We start from the raw sequence: 18,841 nt of genomic DNA, 5'->3' as shown, positions 1-18,841 counted from the left end.
GTGCTCAGTAATGAGATACGTTATGAAACATACGGAGCGTGGGACACTTAGTCGTATGTCCAGCCGTAAAAAGCAAGAAAACGAATTCCCAAAGCTCCCATTCCGCACTCCGGCAGTGACAGGCTAACCGCCGGGAGCGCCCCTCAGGGACAGCCGGCGCCACCGCCCGCCCGCGCCCACAGGCGACGCTGCCAACCCCCAGCCAGCACGTCCCGGAGAGGCGTGTCCAAACCCCGCCCCCTCCGCTCGCACCCAATGGTACGGGACCTCCCGCCGGCGTGGTCCCGCCTCCATCTCCGGAGAGCCCAATAGGCGGCCAGACACGTTCCGGCGTTTCCCCAAGTTTTTCTTCCGGTGTCTCTCCCGCCTCCTTTCCCTTTAAGCCAATGGCAGCGGGCGCTCCTGCCGGACAGCCAATGGCAGAGTGCTACCAGGCTCGCCTCGCTTTTCCGGGGGCCGCCTCTCCGCCGCCATGGTAGCAACGATGGACGCTGAGGTGCAGCAGGTAGGTGCTGCTGCCGGGTGCCGTACGGCCCCGGGCCTCTCCGCGGCCGTGGGAGCCTGGGACAGGAGGGCGAGCGGCCAGAGGGGCCCGGTCTGGGACGCTCGGCGCGGTTTCCTGCCTTCCCGACGTGAAGCGTTTGCACGAATGACCCAAGGCCGCCTCTCCCGCAGGCTCTGCTCAGTTATTACTGCCAAGAAGGTTACTTCCACCACGTCCGGGCTGCGGCGGATGAGGCGCTGGGGCGGCTGGGCAGCGATCCGGTGTTCCTTTTCTACCGGGCCTACGGCGCCCTGAGAACAGGTAAGGGGGGCTGGGGAGCTGGTTGTTGTGTCCTGTCCCTCCACGGCCCTCCCAAAGCGCTGGTCTTCCTTGCATTACAAAATTCAGTATTTAGTATGCTACACGGAAAGAAAGCGGTGTTACAGAATCTGAATATTTTATCTTGCTGAGAAAATTACCAGTGTTTCGTGACCTACCACCACCTCCCTACCCCGCCCATTCATCACCACGCCCACACCCCGTTTGAATGAAACTGATCTAGACCACATAGTGCTAAAGTGAGAAATAAGGAGTATCTGTTTATTTATTTTAAATGGGTATGTGAACATGGGTCGGGTAAACAGGTTCTTTGGAGGGAATCTGAGTCCTGCCCAAATGCCCATTGCATTGTATCACAAAGATAAATGTGCTTGTTTTAGCTAATATCTTTTCCCTTCAGAGCAGCGGTATCTAACTTTGTATCCATCTGCCTCAGAGGAGCTGACAGCTAATACCTATTGGGAGGATCTTTGTGCACATTAAACTGTTTTGAGAAGTTTATTTAAGCGAAATCCATATTTCAAGGATGTTCCAGAATACTAACAAGTAACCCAGAGTGGTGGAGGGCTGTGACATGAGGGCTAGTAAGGATACAGAAGATTTGGAGGTTGTGTATCAGTTCCCAAACTCCCTGACTTCTTTTGTTTTACAATCATACATTACTATTTAAAATGATACATTCCTATTTTTCAACATATTTTCTTTTCTATTAATGTTCAAAAGATTCATACAAAAGAGGCAAAAATCCTGGCTATGTAAAGAAACAGGACCAAAAAGAGCTGCTTAATGCCCTGTATAAAAGAAATAATAAAGAAGATTTTCATCTTTATGACAGTTGACAGAACTAGACCATAACTCCTTTCAAGTTTTCTGCATTGAGATGCTCTTTTCTTTGTGTCTGTTTGAAAAAATTGAAATTCACAAATAAGTGAAAATGGATGTGTGACTAATGAAAGAAGATGTAAAGAAAGTGTTACCAAAACCACAGAAGAATTAGAGGGGAAAAACTTAAGTCAGATTGATGTTTGATGCTGATATCTGTCTTGAAAAATGTTATAGCATATTCTCCAATTGTTTTCACTAGGTGATATCCAAGAGGGTATTCGTCAGTTGGAGTCTATTAAAAACAAACAGGAGGTGTCACTTTGTACAATGATGGCTCTGATTTATGCCCATAAAAAGAGCCCTCGTCCAGGTATGCTCATTAAGACAATATTGTTTCATGTTTTAAACAGCTGTGTGTGGAGATCGGAGAGCTGTAGACTAATGCTGCTTGATTTAAAAAGGTATACTCCAGATTTGCATTTGACATAGTATCTTGTACTGAATTGAGTGACAGTTGTTATAATTGTAAACAAAAATACCAAAACACCAGAGTGAGTGTAATAAATACCAAAACACCAGAGTGAAGAGTAAGATTGAATATTAAAATAAAATTAAAAAAAAAATAAATTTGACTTACCTACTGCAATGAAAAGTCTTCTATGGAAAATAAATAATTGAATCAAGCTTCTTGTGATTGTTGTTTACTCTTGTCTGATGTTGGTACTTTTGAGCAGAACTGCTTTTAAGTAGACAGAAATGGCGTTGCATTATTGACTTTTGAGTTATCCTGATGTGGCTTTAGCCCAGAGAGCAGCTGAGCATCATACAGCTGCTTGCCCACTCCTTCCCCCTCAGGAATGGGAAGAAGAATGTAAAAGGCTCAGGAATCCAGATAATGACAGAGAGGGAAAATTCATCCATTATGGTCAGGGGCAAAAGATAGACTTGTTAAGGGAAGAAAAAAGAACATCAATTTAATTGCAACACTACTACCACTTGACAAACTGAGTAGGACAGTGAGAAGTGTAACCATGTCTTAAAAACACCTTCTCCCTAGGCTCAGCTGTGTTCCTGATTTCTCTACCTACTCCTGCCTCAGCAGTGCAGAAGGGCAGGAGATGGGAGTTGCAGTTCATCAGTCAGTTCATCACATTTTGTTTTTACCAATCCTTCCTCCTCAGGGGGAGGACTCCTCACACTCTTCCTCTGCTCCAGTTGGGGTCCCTTTCATGGGAGACTTCCATGAACTTACTCCAACATGAGTCCTTCCCACAGGCTGCAGCTCTTTCCAAGCTGCTCTAGCATGGGTCCCTCCTTCATGTTGCAGTCTTCTCAGTGACACAACAGTATGGGCTTCCCTCAGAATCCTGGCCGCCTTTGGGTGCAGCTGCCTGTTCCAGTGTGGGGTCCTCTGCAGGCTGCAGGTGGGCATCTGCTCTACCAGTGACCTCCATGGGCTGCAGGGGCACAGCCTGCCCTCACCACAGGCTGGGGGGGGGGGGGGGGGGGCGTGTCTCTTCTCTGCTGAACCTCCCCTTCTCCTTTTTTCCACTGACCTTGGTGGCTGCATAGGTGTCTCCCTCACAACTCCCACTCCCCCTCCTCCTCCCAGGTTCCCCTTAAATATATTATCACAGAGACATGGCCACCATCACTAATTGGCTCTGCCTTGGCCAGAGGCAGGTCTGACTTGGAGCTGAGGGAGCTTTGAGAGGCTTCTCACAGGGGCTTCTGCTGTAGCCCCCTCCCCTTCTACCAAAATCCCCTCACTGAACACATACAAACCCAACACACAAATGGAAACCTTACATATGGAGAAAAGAATTTTCTGAATGTTGTTATTCCTTACCCCAATGTAAAAGTGGGTTGCTTTCCTAAGCATTTTATTCTCAAACCAGTTCATTTATCAGGTAAACTTGAGTTGTCATTAATTTATTGCCCTTGTGTATTCCTGACTGTGCAGGTTTATAACTGTTACTGATAATTTTGTTAAGCACTATGATGTGAAACGGCTCTTAAGGACATCACGTGAGTCCCTAAGGACTAATACTGTAAGGCAGCAAAATTATGCATTTCAAGACTTTCTGAGAAAGTCGCCGAAGTAAGGGTCAGACATTTGATTTTAATGGCTCCTAAAAAAAGACCAGAAATGAATGTGGGCAAAAGAGAATATTTGGCAGTAAGTCCCACACACCAAATTAGATTTCTGTGTGCGATTAACCTGATGAGAGCAACTGGCGATAACAATGAGAATGTAACACAAAAGCTAATTTTCTTAAACGCATCGCATATTTTCCAGGGATTCCGGAACTAAATCGTCTTGTGTTTGGCATTTTAGGGCTGTTCTACAGTTAACTGTAAATTTATAAATACAAACACTGTTGTCAAGTTTCATTTATCTGGCAGAAGTCTCAGCTACAAATCTCAGGTTTAACAAATAGTGGGGTTCTTGCACAAATGACGATGTTGATGGTTCTTCTTTTATGTCTGTAACTGATTAATAATTTTAATTGGGAGGGATTGCCTGTGTGTTTATCAATATATAATATAGAAAACCATGTTTGCTTTGGAAGCCCTTGGTTTATGTGTTGGGTCTTTTGTAATATTTTGAGATGCTATCAACAAAAACTCTGAACAAAACCTTTTCAGATCGAGATGCTATTCTAGATTTGGATGCAAAAATGAAGGAGCAACGTAAAACGGCAGGACAGCAAGCTCTGTACTTTGCTGGCTTATTTTTGTGGCATCTTGGTCGTGAGGACAAAGCCCGTGAATATGTTGATAGAATGATCAAAGTTTCTGGTGGTGGTAAAGAGGTAACTTTTTTTTTTTTTTTTGTATTCAAAATAGTAATGGGATCATGCATACTGTGAAGCTAGGCTTATTGTATCCATGCTGTTTGGAGGTTCCCTCTAGCTGATTTGTATTCTGATACTTTCTTAATGTCACAAATTCTTTTGACAGGGCTGAGTAGAATTCCCATAATGATTTTTTTGTCTAAGTATTCATTTTCACTTAATAGATGAGAGTTCTGCATTGACCAATGGAAATAATACACAGTTATACCGATTTTGCTACTTGATACTGAGCATCATAATTCTTAGCAAAAAGCTAAGCGTGATAGTCTCACTAGAGGGAGACATTTGTTTTGAATCTGAAGACTCAGTACCCTTTACTGAATGTAATTGACTTTAAATTCTTTGTAAAATGTTGTATGTAGCAATGTCTTCTGCATTTATATACAGACATCAAAATTCACTAGAATGTTTAATCTTTAAAGAGTTTGTAAAAACTTATCATGTTGGTTTTTTTTCCAAAGGAGGTATCAGCTTCTATTCAAGGAGAGAAAAAACAAACATTTTTTTTGTAGTCTGATATCTTCAAGGCAGAGCTGTTAAAACTGAATACATAATTGTTTTCTTATGACACTAGTATTAAACACAAATGATGTTTCTGAATTGTTCCTCTGTGTGCTTCAGTACATTGCTCAATTTGTAATCTACAGTTTTATAGTTTATGTGATATTATGTGAGTTAGAAATCAGCAACTATTCTAAACATTAATTTTTGAAATTACATTATGAATTTAAATAATGCCTTAGATTAGGAACTATCACTGATTATTCATTAGAATTGGTAGCAATTTTAAATTACTGGCTAGTTTTTACTAGTGAAGAAATAATTAATGACATCACAAAGCTTTAACACATTAATTTCTAAAAAGACTATGGATATGACATTTTGGTAAAACAGCAGTATTTATGACTTTGTTTGTTAAAATCGTAGTAGCTGGGGATTGTTTCCTTCGTTTCGGTTTTAGGAGACATTATTTGGGAGTGTTGCTTAGTAGAAAATATTTCCAGCTGAAGTATTTAATGGATTTCAAATAAGTAATTTTTTTTTTTTTTTACAGAGGGACAGGCACATACATAAAAATGTACATTAGCATTAAGTTATATAGAAAACAAATAGTTTGTCTTTTTTCTAAATTAACTTTTGCTTAGCCCCTTTCCTAGTTTGACAGTAAAAAGTTATGTGTACTTCAGATTTTTTGGGAGGTGGTTAAGGGTGCTTGAACTTAGTGAAATATGATTTTCTTAATACATACAGTTCATTTTGATAAGATACTTTATGTACTCCTGATATAGAAGTAAAATACCTCCCTTTTTTTTTTTTTTACATGCTTGTATATGAATTTCAGCCAGTTTCTGTTGTATAACAAAATCATGACCTTGATTACTAGCAATTACAAAATATGGCTCTTCTACTAAGCTTTGAATTTTAAATACATGACTCACTTCTTTAATTTTATGTTACAAAAGAGCTAGTGATACTTTATAGTTTAAATTTTTGTCTTGATGACAAGTATAATTTGGTTAACCAATCCAGCACTTCAGAATAGATTTTATTTACTTAAGCTATAATTAAATGTCTGGAACACATATGAGAAATAAAATTCATTAATTACAAGTAATCATTCCTTTAATGGAAGGACACTTTCAACTTTTAAAATGTCTGGAACACATGCAAGAAATAAAATTCATTAATTACAAGTAATCATTCCTTTAACGGAAGGACACTTTCAACTTTTAAAAGTTCTAAGTACTACTTTTTTTTTATAATAATGTTGGGGATTTGGGAAATGTTAGGTCTTGCACACAGGTTTTTCTTTTTAAACAGACACTAGAAGAAAAAGCAAGTTTCTCTCTTTTTTCAGCACACTGTATGTTTCTCAGTGTTTCATACAAACAAGATCATAAGAAAACATTCTGCAGAAATGTTTGCAGAAAATATTCCTAAGTCTTACGTGATCGCTTCTGCGAGGTTTTGTTCTGTCTGTTGAGCATGTTAGATTAGTTCAGTGCCATTGTAGTTTGGTTTTTTTTAATCCTGTAAGTAAAGATACTATTTGATTAATGCTGGAATGAATGACTAATATTTTAGGTTATGCTATAGACTGGTTAGAATTTCAAATATATATTTTAAATAATTTACAATAGATAGTTTAAGTCCTATTTTATTTTTAGGTTATTTCTACTTATTACTGTATCTAGTATACTTTTTTTACTTCTTAGTAAAGAATTACAATTTATATTTTGTTTATAGGGATTGATTTTGAAAGCATGGCTTGATGTCACCTGTGGGAAAGAAACTCACGTTAAAAAAGCCGTGAAATACTTGGATGAAGCACTGCAGGAAGGCAATGATGTTTTTGCTCTGCTTGGTAAAGTAAGTTTACTTCATGATTTTAATGCTTCCTAAATGTCATATCAGTCTTGCAGAGTGATCAGAGGTGCTGAGAAGAGTTTTCTGTAAGTCAGCTTGTTCAGAGAATAGAAATATAGCTCAGTCACATATAGCTCCTTTTTGTTCAGAGGAACGTGATGCACTTAAAGTGTGTTAAAATGATGCACTTTTTTCTTTTTTTTTTCTTCTTTGAAGAAAATTATCTACCAGATGATGCTTTAGGGTCCATTTGACACCAGTGTAAAAAAAGAAAAGTATAGGTTAAATGCAGTCAGTCTAAATGTATCTTGAGGTTATAATTTTACTATGTACACAAGAAAAAACATTTTTATTCACATATTTATATGTAAGAAATGAGGTTTCAAATTGCCTGAAAATGTAAAAGTATGTGTGATCTTTTCCTTTTTGCACAGGACATTTATTCACATTACAGAATTGCTGTGTGCCATAGCAAAAAAGTAATAGTTAAATACTTTAGTGTGATCATCTATGAATGTTGCTAATACTAAATTTTAATCATCATTAGTCTGTTTCAAGTGTTTGTTTTGATTATATTTCATTAAGGGAGAGGCATGAATTGTTTTCTCTACACATTTTTCTGTTTCAGAGTATGCCACTTGTTTGTACCACAGACATTGTTATTATTATAATGTTTGTTTCATATTCTAAAGTGAAATGTAGGAAAAAATTGTTCAATGAAGATATGAAGACTAAAGTTCAGGAGAGTGTGCACAATCGTATTTGGTTAGGCATGTGTGTTTGACTGTATGTGGACTCTTGAGTTCAATTACCAGTATATCTCAAAATTAGTTACTGCAATTAAATTTTAGACAGACAGCTATCTTGCTACAGCTTAAGAAATTATTTCTCAGAACCTACTATATTTGCACCATTTGTATCTCAAAAATATGAAATATAATGGCATGCACACAGTCACTTGGAATATGGTAAGTAAATTTTGAGCATCAAAGGAAAATAGATGGCAACAACATCAGTGATAACTGGCAGCAGTAACAGTGACCTACTGAGGTGTAGGTTTTTAGATGGTACATACCTCAGGGCTTGAAAAAATGTTTAATCCGTGGGTTGTGTTCAATATCCTAAAATTGTGAGATGCTTTATACAAAGTTATTTGAAACCTAGTAAGACAATTTAACTCTTCAGCTACATCTCTTTTTCTTGCTTGGAACTAGTAACTTGTAAATGCTGCGAATACCTTTGTTATAGAGTGTTTACCACACACCAGGCTTTACATATCATCATCATCTTTTGCTATTTGATTGTTGCAGTTCTCTAGTTGTGGTTGATTCTGAAGTAGAACTATTACTTAAATAAAGATTTTTCCTCACTAACTCTTTTTCCTGGTTTCTGGATGAAAGAACTTCTGAATTTTCTCACCTGTATGAGTGTACAGGCTTTTGATGTGTCTTCTCTTCCTTCCATTAGGCACAGTATTTTGAGGTCCGACAGAATTATTCAGGAGCTTTGGAAACTGTGAACCAGATAATTGCAAACTTTCCAAACTTCATTCCTGCTTTCATAAAGAAAATGAAGCTACAACTAGCCTTGCAGGACTGGGAGCAGGCAGTTGAAACGGCACATAGGTTGAGTATGAAGTAGCACACCCCTAATTATGTTCTTGCTGTATTTACACTGTAAGAACACTTTGAAACAAAAGTAGATAGGTTTCCATTTATTTTTAATTAATTTGAATTCGTTTAATCAGTTGTTTTAAAAAAATAAATTTAAACTAAATTAAGTTTCATTAGAACCCAGCCTTGCAATTCTTTGAGGATACTATATCAAGATATGAATCTATTTGGATAGGAGAGGACCATTTTTGAGATAGGCATGAAGTAACAAAGCTGTGCTTTCAGTTGAGAGCTGTGACTTAAAGTGACTGTGCAGTACAAGTTATTTTATTCCCCTTTTATGATATAACAGGTGATTGAGCAAAGGTTTGTTTTGGTTTCTTTACATTCATGTTTTGTTTGGCTTTAGACTATTGCAGAAAGATGCCCTCAATTTAGAAGCCATAAGAATGGAGGCCCTGCATTATCTGTGTAGGGAAGGAAATATATCTGAGGTGAGTCTTTTTATCAGCAGACTGTGCATAGTACAGCCTTTGTAGGGACTAGATGGTACATGCGCTATCTTCTTTATGTCTTCTCATACTTTGTCTGGTCCTGTGCTATACTACTTACCTTCAGGAAGAGGTATATTCACCTATTCTGACTCAAGTGGCCGTTCCAGATTATTGTTGGGGTGTTTTCTGCATGCCAAGGGAAACATAATTTTTTACCTCCATCTTTCCAGAGAACAGGAATCAAGCCAAACAGAGGTCTCCTCTGGACAGTTATTTGAATTATGCTGATTTGAATCATCAAAGCAATCTTTCATTATTTAAATGCATCTCTGGTAAATGAAAAAGTTACTGTAAGCTTTCCATTAATTTTAAGTATTTTATTAATTGAAATAAAGGAAATAATGAGGTCTTGTAGTGATAAATTTTTGGAAGGGGGTCATAGTCACTTAACAACAGTCTGCAATATTAGGTTGTATAATATGTGCTTTGTTCACCCTTTTTTGACAATTACTGGGGTTTTTTTAGCTTTAAGAATTCTCTTTAAACTTTCCTTCTACTCCCAAGATCCTTTTCTGCACAGGGATATATGCATGCATTTTGTACATATGATGCTTGTGCCATTTTTCAGGAAATTTAAAAATACATTATCTGAATTGTTACCAAAAATCATTAAATATTTTAAAATATGTTTTTCTCATTATGAAAAAATGCTGCTATAATTTAAGTACAGATTTAGCAAAAAATGTAAACTACTTTCAGTGTTTTGTAGGTTTTTTAAGGTTCTGGAGAAAAAGGTTAATACATTTTTAGTTATTGTGAAGAACTCTTTAGTCATTCATGTATTTATAATCAAATTTAAGTGTTACTCATACACAACCATAGGAAATATGGAGAAACAGTAACAGCTGCAATCTCTAATTCAGTAAAGCTGTACAAGAATGAAACTTGCTGGACATGGTAGGGTGTAAACAAAAGATTCTGGGGTAGAATGTCACATGTGACTAAGAGTCATGCCTAGGAAAAAAATAAATAACCTGATGAGATTTAAATATGATTCAGGTGTGTACTTCTAAAATCATATTAAAAACCACCTATGTACCTTCGTATTGTAACCCCAGAAATTAGTTTAAAGTACCTTAGGTGGTTTGAGAAAGTGTGATGTTAAAAGCCTGAACATCTGGAAGTGCTTTCATTTTGAGCATGTGTGTCTGTATCACACCAAGCCTGAACAAGATTCACAGATCAGTTTCCTCAGGTAATCTTGCTTTATGGGACTCTTCCTGTATGTCAGATTCAGCTCAAGTTTTAACTCTTTTTAGAGCACGTATAGAGGACACAGGATCTACCTGATTGTCGCTTTACTATTACAGAGTATTTTTCTAGGAATTCCAAAATAAATCTTAACTCCTAGCCCTGAAAAGTTCTGATCTTAAATTTCATTATTACATAGTAAAACAGATGACTAGTTTTTAGTGAAAACCATTCAATTGTCCTAATCTGTTAATTCTTTCTATGACTTATTCTCCAAGGCTTCAGTAAGACTGGGAGACCTAATAAAAGCGCTGGACAGGTTAGAACCACGTAATTCACAGCTCTTCTGCAAAATGGCTTTAGCTTTCAGTAGAACAGTAAGTATGCTTTTTTCTTCAGCAGCATAAACTATCTATATATCCTAGGGTTTTTTGTTTTCTGGTAGACAGATGTTAAACAACTACTAAAAAGTAGAAGATTGTAGACAATTGAAATATACTACATTGTGTAGCCTTTGGTAACTATGTTTTTGAAGTTTTACATTCAGTATGAATTACAATACTTAAGCCATCTCTTTTTAAAAATGTTTTTACTGCTTGCTTTTAAATGAGAAACAGGTTTCCAATGGAAATTACACTCAAATGTCCACCAACTATATCCTTAATGTAAGAATGTGACAAGAATGAAACTGAAGGTTTCTTTAATCTTTGTATTTATCAGAACCATTTTAAGGAAGCATTCAAAGCAGCTATCAACTATTCCTTACTGTATGATACTGTATATTTATGTTTGACTCCAGCACACTTTAATGTCGCAATTTTTGTATAATTACTACAGATTACATTAGTCTTATATGAGAAGTTGTTGTCTCAACTGCTACAGCAATACTTGGTGTGTTGTTCTACGTGAATCTGAAAAATAAAATAAACTTAAGGTTTAAAGATTATTCTTACCATTAGTGTGGCCGGAACCAGCTCATCCTTCAACATACACAAGCCTTAGTTGAAAGAGCATCTGATTTGGCATCTGACAATGCAGAATTTGCTACTGAACTTGGCTACCAAATGATTTTGCAAGGGAAAGTGAAAGAAGCTTTAAAGTGGTACAAGGCTGCTATGACACTTGATGAAACAAGTGTTTCTGCACTAACTGGTAAGGTCTTACAGTTTCTTCTGTTTTTTCTGGTCTTAAGACACAGACAGTGCTTTTTTGATCAAGTTTTCCTTACTACTGCTACTAGGAAATTGTAGAACTATTAGAACAGGAGCATTAGACAGTACTGCCTGATTGATGTTATGCTGTCTTCCTTGTAGCAACAGTTTCTCCTCAGTGGATATGTATTTTGGTATTCCTTGTGAAAAATGAAACTTTTCTCTTTTAAATTAGAATTCCCGAAGTAATAATAAGGACAGAGATGTGGCTGTATTTTTATTTTTTAAAAACTTTCTTTTATTTCTATAGTGCCTAAGAACTATAGAGAACTCTTAGGCACTGCAAAAATAAAAAATTCAAGAGCAGTTGATAGAACAAGCAGTCTGTGGCTACATATGTGTCTAAATTAGATTGAAAAACATAATGAAGTCAAAACATCTGATACTTTTGATGTACGTGTTATGTTCTTTGAAAAAAAAAAAAATTAATTTTGATAAAGTCCAATTGCTGTCAAGAAAATGGAGAGTAAGTGTGGCATACTTGCTTCACAGATTTTCCCCTGAATTTTTCTCCTTGACTAGGCTATTGCTTTCTAACCTGAAACTTCAACTAGTATGAAAAATTTAGAGGGTAGGAGTGGTTGTGCGTGTGGTTGGGATGTATGGGGGTTTTTTTTAAATGTCATTTTACTTCTTGTTCTGAATTTAGAAGCTAAACTTTATGGTGCTTCTACTTAGTCTAGAACAAGTTGAAGATCTACTGTTTTAAACTTTGTAACATAAGAGACGACATCTTCCCATGAAAACTGCTCTTGGCATTGCATATATTAATGTATCAACTGTGTATCATCTGTCTTATGTGTTTCTAAGTACATAAAATCTGCATTACCAGAAGTCTTGATCTATACTTTCTTCTCATATCACCACTTCATGAAGAGGTTGAGAAGACAAAAAGTTATTATAATTCTGGAAAACAAAGCATGTGCCTTACTAGGAAGACAAATCTGCAATAAAATGTTTAAATATGTTACAGGAATTATCCGTTGTCAACTAATACAAGGGCAGTTAGAAGATGCAGAGCAGCAGTTGGAGTTTCTTAATGAAATTCAACAGTCCATTGGGAAATCTGGGGTAGGAGACATCTTCCTTCATTAAAATACTTTGATTACAATCTCAATTGTGGTCTACTAGCTACTTCACGTTCTATATTTCAGTCACTTCAACAGAGCAATCTTCATGGAGTACCATTAAATCTAAATTTCAGTTTTTCTTCCTATCAGTCTAAGTTAATGTGTTGCCTGACTGCAACACAAGGCTGTTTGCTTGCAGAACAAAACCATCATTGCCTTCTGGCAGTGCTTTATCTCTGAAAATAAGTTTGAAACATCAGGAATGGAGGGATATTATTTTCAGGATTTTGCGCTCAGAAAAATTTAGAGCTTCTTGCACAAATTAAAGGAATGCATTGATACGGTAACTACATGTCTTACAGTATACCTAAATATAAAGAAAAAATGGCTAACATAATAGTTATGTAGTACTGTATGAGTAACAGATTAACATATTGGAATATGGAAAATATTTTTTTTCTTCTTTTCTGCAGGAATTATCTTTCTTGCGTGCAGTCCTAGCTATGAAAAAGCATAAGAGACAGGAAGAAGTTATTGCTTTATTGAATGACGTTCTGGATACTCACTTTTCATCTTTGCATGGTTTTCCTCTTGGAGTGGAATATTTTGAAAAATTAAACCCTGATTTCTTGCTAGAAATCATTAGGGAATATCTTAATTTTTGCCCATCACAGGTAAGCAGCTGTAGAACACATCTGTCTGAAAATGGAAATTATTCTTGGATTTCATTCTGAGATCAGTTAATCATGAAGCAAAAATCTAGAGATTTCCCCTCTTAAAATGTGAATTTGTTTGAAGTAAAAGTGTGTTTTAAGATATTACACCAGTAGTTAATCAAAATAACTATGAAAATACATTTCTCTTGAAGTAAGCAAGTTGCTATAATGACACCTGAGGAAACTTGGGTTATTTGTTTAATGCACTCTGTGTGTGTATTTATACTTTTTCAGTATCTCTTGATCAGAAAACTGTAGCAATACAGTGAACAGGGCTATCTCAATATGAAACTAGGATGTTCACATTGACAATCCTATTCTTGAAATATTTTTGTCAACTCAGGGTATCTTTTCAATATACACATTCTTTCGTTTCAATTTCTTTTGTGTGTTGGTAAAAATCAGTGGAATACTACTTTATTATTAAAAAATCCAAAGAAGAATCTCACTTTCTTAGATGGCTAATCTTCTGTGACTGAATTTGCTTGTGCTAGTTTTGGCAGCAAGAGCATGTAGAACTTAAATTGAACAGGGACCTGACATATCTAGAGCAGAAGAAAAGCATTTAAAGTTTCTTTAAATTGTGTCTTCCTTAAATAAGTTATTGTTCTGAAATAGCTGAGAGCCAACTTTTGTTATCCTGTCATTAGCTGATTTCTAACCTAATGTATATTTATGTATAGTTTTAAAATCTAACAGGCAGACAAGTAGTTTTCCATTGTTGTGATCTGTCCCACCATCTATAATGAACTGGTAATGTTTGAAATGGTAATGTTCGAAAGTCATCAGTAACAATGACAATTTTCATGTTACAGATGGAGATAAATAAAAAATGTCATTCTATTGAGTACTTACTGTCAATGATGGATTTTTAATTTGGAATGAGAACTGGTTTTCCTGAACTATTGTCTGTAGATCGGTTTGTAAAACTAACGGTAGGATTTTTCTGAAGTTTCATTATTCCTTTATTGCAAAAAGGAATTTATGGTATTAGAAAGTGAGTAGTTTAGCCAGGTGGTGGAGGCTTCCAGTTTGATAGTGGATTGCAGCTTCCCCATGGCATGGGTTCTGTGGAAATGTTAGCTGTGAACAGAAAGATCTTTAGGTTGCCTTTTCTGTTTTTTTGTAGAACAATTAATAACTAGCTAAAGTAACAGAGGGAAGTGAGCAACATTTCTGATAATGAGGAACTAAAATGTGGTACATTGCACTGGCAGTTCACATGAAGGTAGCTATTTTTCAGCTGATACTTTCAGTTTGCTGCTAGCAATATGGATATGTTCTGTGGCGTGGAATGTGAGGGTAGGAGGACAGGACCAGAACCTTTTCTTCTCATCCTTCTAGTCATTCATTCCAACTTCAGCTCTCTTGAAATTTAGTTCAATTCACCGTTGTGTTGAATGAATTGCGATTGTAATTCAATGTTGCCAGATGTTTATGGACTGACTCTTCAGCTTATGTCAGGTCTGAAGTGTTTTATCATCCTTGAAGTCCATGAGGCTGTCTTGTGTTCCTGCTGATATCGTGAAGTTGCCCCATTAAATTTAAAACATACTTTTGTATTTCTTCACAATGACAGCTGACAGCTTTTTGGGCTGAAGAAAATAACAATGCTTTGCTGTTGCTCATTTGAGTTTAAAGTGAAGCTGAGACTTAAAATGAAAATGAAGTTCAAAACCTGTCAACTGGAGTGTTGTTTTTTGTTATTTGTGTTTTATTTCTTACTCCTAGCCTGGAAGTCCTGGGCGGTCTCCTTCACCACTTCTCAAGCACTGTGCTTCTGTTCTTGAAACTGTGGTAAAAACCGTGCCTGGTCTTCATCAAGCTGTTTTTTTAATTGCAAAAGTGAAATACTTGTCAGGTAATGTTTAGCTATTTACCTATTTAGTTTATTTAATATAAAAAGTTAATTTCACACTTTTAAATCGTAATGAATATTTTTCTTTCACTACAGGACACTGCTTTACAGCCAAGTGAAGAGCATTTGCACTGCCTTTTTTTTGATTTGTATGAGCATATCTTAATTGTACAGACACATAAATATGGTATTTTTTACACTGTTGCTTCCAAAAAAGATCACTTATTGATTGATTTACAGATGAAACAATGGAAAGATACTTTACCTTTGACCTGGCTTTGATTTCATTTTATAGCCACATAACACTTCATATATGAGTTTACTCACTAAATGCTCACATGTATTAAGAAAAAATAAATTGGTGAATAATTAATAAATGCTCTTTATTTAACCTCTGTACTTCATATCAACTACTTTTGCACTTTTTTAACTTCCTAGGGGATATTGAAGCAGCCTATAATAATCTACATTACTGTCTTGAGAGAAATCCTTCTTATGCAGATGCACACTTACTGATGGCCCAGGTGTATTTGGCTCAAAACAATACTAAACTATGTTCTCAATCCTTGGAACTTTGTCTGAGCTACAATTTTGAGGTGAGTTGGACAGAAAAATGAAACCATTTTATTTGGTCAACCATCTGAAGTGACATGGTTTTGTATATAATAATTTTTAAACTGATATTTTTATGACTTTCACTACAAGTTTACTATCTAAATGTTTATATGAATGTGTTATCTGAATATTTATCTAAGAAATGACCATAAGGACAAAAGTAATACCTTATTACAATGTATTGAAATAGTTTTGAAATACAAAGGAACAAAATGGTAGCTTGTTCTCAAATCCTTAAATAAATATGAAAAACATTTGTACTTCCAGACTAACCTTGCAACAGTCTTTAAAAGCCAACATAGGACTTGAAAAGTGATCCAGTCTTTTTTCTAGACTTTTTGCACAGATGTGCTTGCTAATGAAGATGTGCACAAATGCATGGGGGGATCAGAGGGGGTCTGGAGTTAAGTCATATCTTTGTCTATCTTTTCTGTCCCTTCAGGAGCAAATTTGGTAAATTAAGTACGGTATTAGAAAACTCACTGTTTTGCGGTGGTCCTCACCAGTTTTATATCTTGGAGCTAATACATTGCAGTATGGGATTTTTGATTTGTTGGCATCAGTGGAACTTTATGTAGGATTAACACCAAGTTGGGAACACTCTATACAGCACTCACTAGGTCTGAGTTGTGCTAAGTCTCTTGACAGAGCTTAGCTGAAAAGTGACAAACTACCTTGCAAGCATGCTCCCATCTTGGTTCCATCCTCCAGCTGATGCAAGAAAGCTGAGCATTAATTACCTAGTTAGGAAACACTGAGGTGCTTGCAACTCTGTGCACAGTTACATTTCCCTTATCGACATTCCCTTTTCATGTGATATATGTTTTAAGAAGGTGGCGAAATGGCAGGCAGAACTTGTGCCAAGTAATTATTGTATACTTATTTTATTAATAGCCTGATGAAGTGTGCATACAGCAGTGTGGGAGATTCTCAGAATCCCTTAAGATTCAGTCTAGTTTCAAATAATTCTGTAATGAATGTTTTTCTACCCCAAAGTCTCATCTCATGTAATAGTTTTTCTTTTTTTTAATTAAAAACTTAATTACTAGTTTGCATACTCTTTGCAAGTTCTAACATTTTCATGAGTAAATTACTGAAATTGAAAACTGATATATTTGGAGGGAAGAAGGAACCAAGGTCAATATTTAAAAAAAAAAAAGTCTTTAAAAGGGTTTGAATACTATGCATAACATAAAATTTGGAAGCTCCTTATATTGTTATGTATTTTTTTAGGTGAGAGAACATCCTATTTATCACTTAATTAAGGCCCAAACCCAGAAGAAGATGGGGGAATTATCAGAAGCTATTAAGACTTTACAGATGGCAAAGAATTTGCCTGGAATGAGAAAACCTACAGCTTCCTCAAAAACAAAAGGGAAAAAAATTGAAATTGATGCAAGTGATCGTGTGTCTGTCTTCCTAGAGTTAGTAGAAGCTCATCGTTTGAATGGAGAACCGGTAAGATGGCAAACTTGTTAAGACATAATACACCTCAAAACAGTTTCCTCTTCCCATTAACAGAAGTGGCTATCCTCATTAGTTTGGAATAGAAAACCATAATTTCTTTTACCAAGAAGATTTGCTTGGTAACATTTCCAAGATGTTAATATCTGGCTTGACAGCTTGTACCTTAAATTGTACAGAGAAGAAAAACCTACTTGCAGGTGCTCTATCTCGAGGAGGAGATACTGTTGATATTCATTTGCCAGCACCTAGATTCCTATTTTGCTGTCACAATGCTATTAGAAATATTTTTGGATCATGCCCTTATCTTTGTGTAGCAGAATCCTTACTATCAGCTGTATCTTTATAACCCGTAGAAAACTACAGATATATATAAGAGAAGCCATACGATCATGTAATTGGAAGAAGCCTCTGGAGGTCATCTGGCTGAAAGCAGGACTTCTTAGAGCAAGGTGCTGAAGGCATTGTCCAGTTAAATTTTGAGCAATTCCTTGTATATATGCAATGCAAATGTTATTTTCTCTACTCAAACTTTTTCTGGTAGTTCATATCACACAAATTTTATTTACAAAATCAAGAGGAACAAAACATTTTAAATGTTTTAGCAAAACAAACAGATCCTGTGGATTGGGGTGTTTTTGTGGTTTTTTTGGTTGGTTTGTGTAATGCCCTAGACATTTATTTGCTTACGATGTCTTAATTTTTGGTTGTTCAGCAACAGGAAATACATTAATTCTATTGGTTTTATTATTTGCAGCATGAAGCTGCTATAATACTGCAAGATGCCATAAATGAATTTTCTGGAACTCCTGAGGAACTAAGAGTTGTGATTGCAAATGCAGATTTGGCAATTGCTCAAGGAGATGTTGAACAAGCCTTGACTATGCTCCGAAATATTACACCTGAGCAGCCTTACTTTGTACAAGCTAAAGTAAAAATGGCAGATATTTATCTTCAGTACAGGAAAGATAAGAAGTTATATGCTGGCTGCTATAGGTAAAAGTTTGTGGTGTGCGTGTATGTTTTCGTAGATGTTCAATGGTATCATGGTGAGCTCATTTTTTCCCTTTCTACTACAATAAGTCAGAAATGTTTAGTGACATAATGAATTCATTTAAGTAAGTGTTGTAACACTTTAAAACAGCAATTGGAAGCCCTATTTTGGAAAAATATCTCAGATATTTGGTTTTAGAAATATTTTTATTCAGAAATAAAAACTAAAATCTGCAGAGGATAAAAGTGTTGTGCCCTATTTTTTGTTTAGATACCTATATTGACATGTTAAATATTAAGCAAGGTTCTGTCTTCTGTTTCCAGAGACCTAGTAGAAAAACTGCCAAGTGCTCATACTTTTCTTCTTCTTGGTGATGCATACATGAATATTCAAGAGGTAAGTGCTTGCTAGAGATGAATAGAATGATTGAGTCATTTGTTGACATTGGCAAGTTGAGACAATTGATTGGTAGTTGGCAAACAGAAACTGCTTTAGGATGTAAGAAAACATAATTACTGGCTACAAATGTAACTGTTCTAAGTTCAAAGAAAAAGATCTTGAAAATGCATTTCTTCCAATAACTAGGTGAAAGTCAAGGAGGGAGTTTTATCCAGAACATTGACCTGTAAGACTAACAAAATTTAAAGTGAGAGCTAAATTAAATTCAGAAAGAAGTTGAAGA

At 36.1% G+C, this 18,841-nt stretch overlaps 1 protein-coding gene across 2 annotated transcripts in view; it reads left to right on the top strand.

Moving 5' to 3' along the window:
- The first annotated feature begins 457 nt into the window (after positions 1–457).
- TTC21B (tetratricopeptide repeat domain 21B) overlaps positions 458–18,841 on the top strand; it is a 42,147-nt gene continuing 23,763 nt past the window's right edge. The window contains exons 1-16 of one of the 2 annotated variants that reach the window (XM_074910732.1): positions 458–505; positions 676–805; positions 1,908–2,018; positions 4,298–4,464; positions 6,754–6,876; positions 8,341–8,498; positions 8,896–8,980; positions 10,510–10,608; positions 11,191–11,383; positions 12,416–12,513; positions 12,986–13,186; positions 14,960–15,089; positions 15,525–15,682; positions 16,935–17,159; positions 17,923–18,161; positions 18,483–18,555. In XM_074910732.1, coding sequence (XP_074766833.1) covers positions 473–505; positions 676–805; positions 1,908–2,018; positions 4,298–4,464; positions 6,754–6,876; positions 8,341–8,498; positions 8,896–8,980; positions 10,510–10,608; positions 11,191–11,383; positions 12,416–12,513; positions 12,986–13,186; positions 14,960–15,089; positions 15,525–15,682; positions 16,935–17,159; positions 17,923–18,161; positions 18,483–18,555 — 2,223 coding nt within the window. In that variant the 5' untranslated portion in view covers positions 458–472. Of the gene's footprint in view, positions 506–675; positions 806–1,907; positions 2,110–4,297; positions 4,465–6,753; positions 6,877–8,340; positions 8,499–8,895; positions 8,981–10,509; positions 10,609–11,190; positions 11,384–12,415; positions 12,514–12,985; positions 13,187–14,959; positions 15,090–15,524; positions 15,683–16,934; positions 17,160–17,922; positions 18,162–18,482; positions 18,556–18,841 lie in introns of those variants that run through there. The other variant, XM_074910733.1, reaches the window with a different exon arrangement.

Source organism: Athene noctua, chromosome 7, assembly GCF_965140245.1.
Source record: "Athene noctua chromosome 7, bAthNoc1.hap1.1, whole genome shotgun sequence".
In the NCBI taxonomy this organism is placed as follows: Eukaryota; Metazoa; Chordata; class Aves; order Strigiformes; family Strigidae; genus Athene; species Athene noctua.
This window is presented reverse-complemented; position numbering and strand designations above follow the sequence as displayed.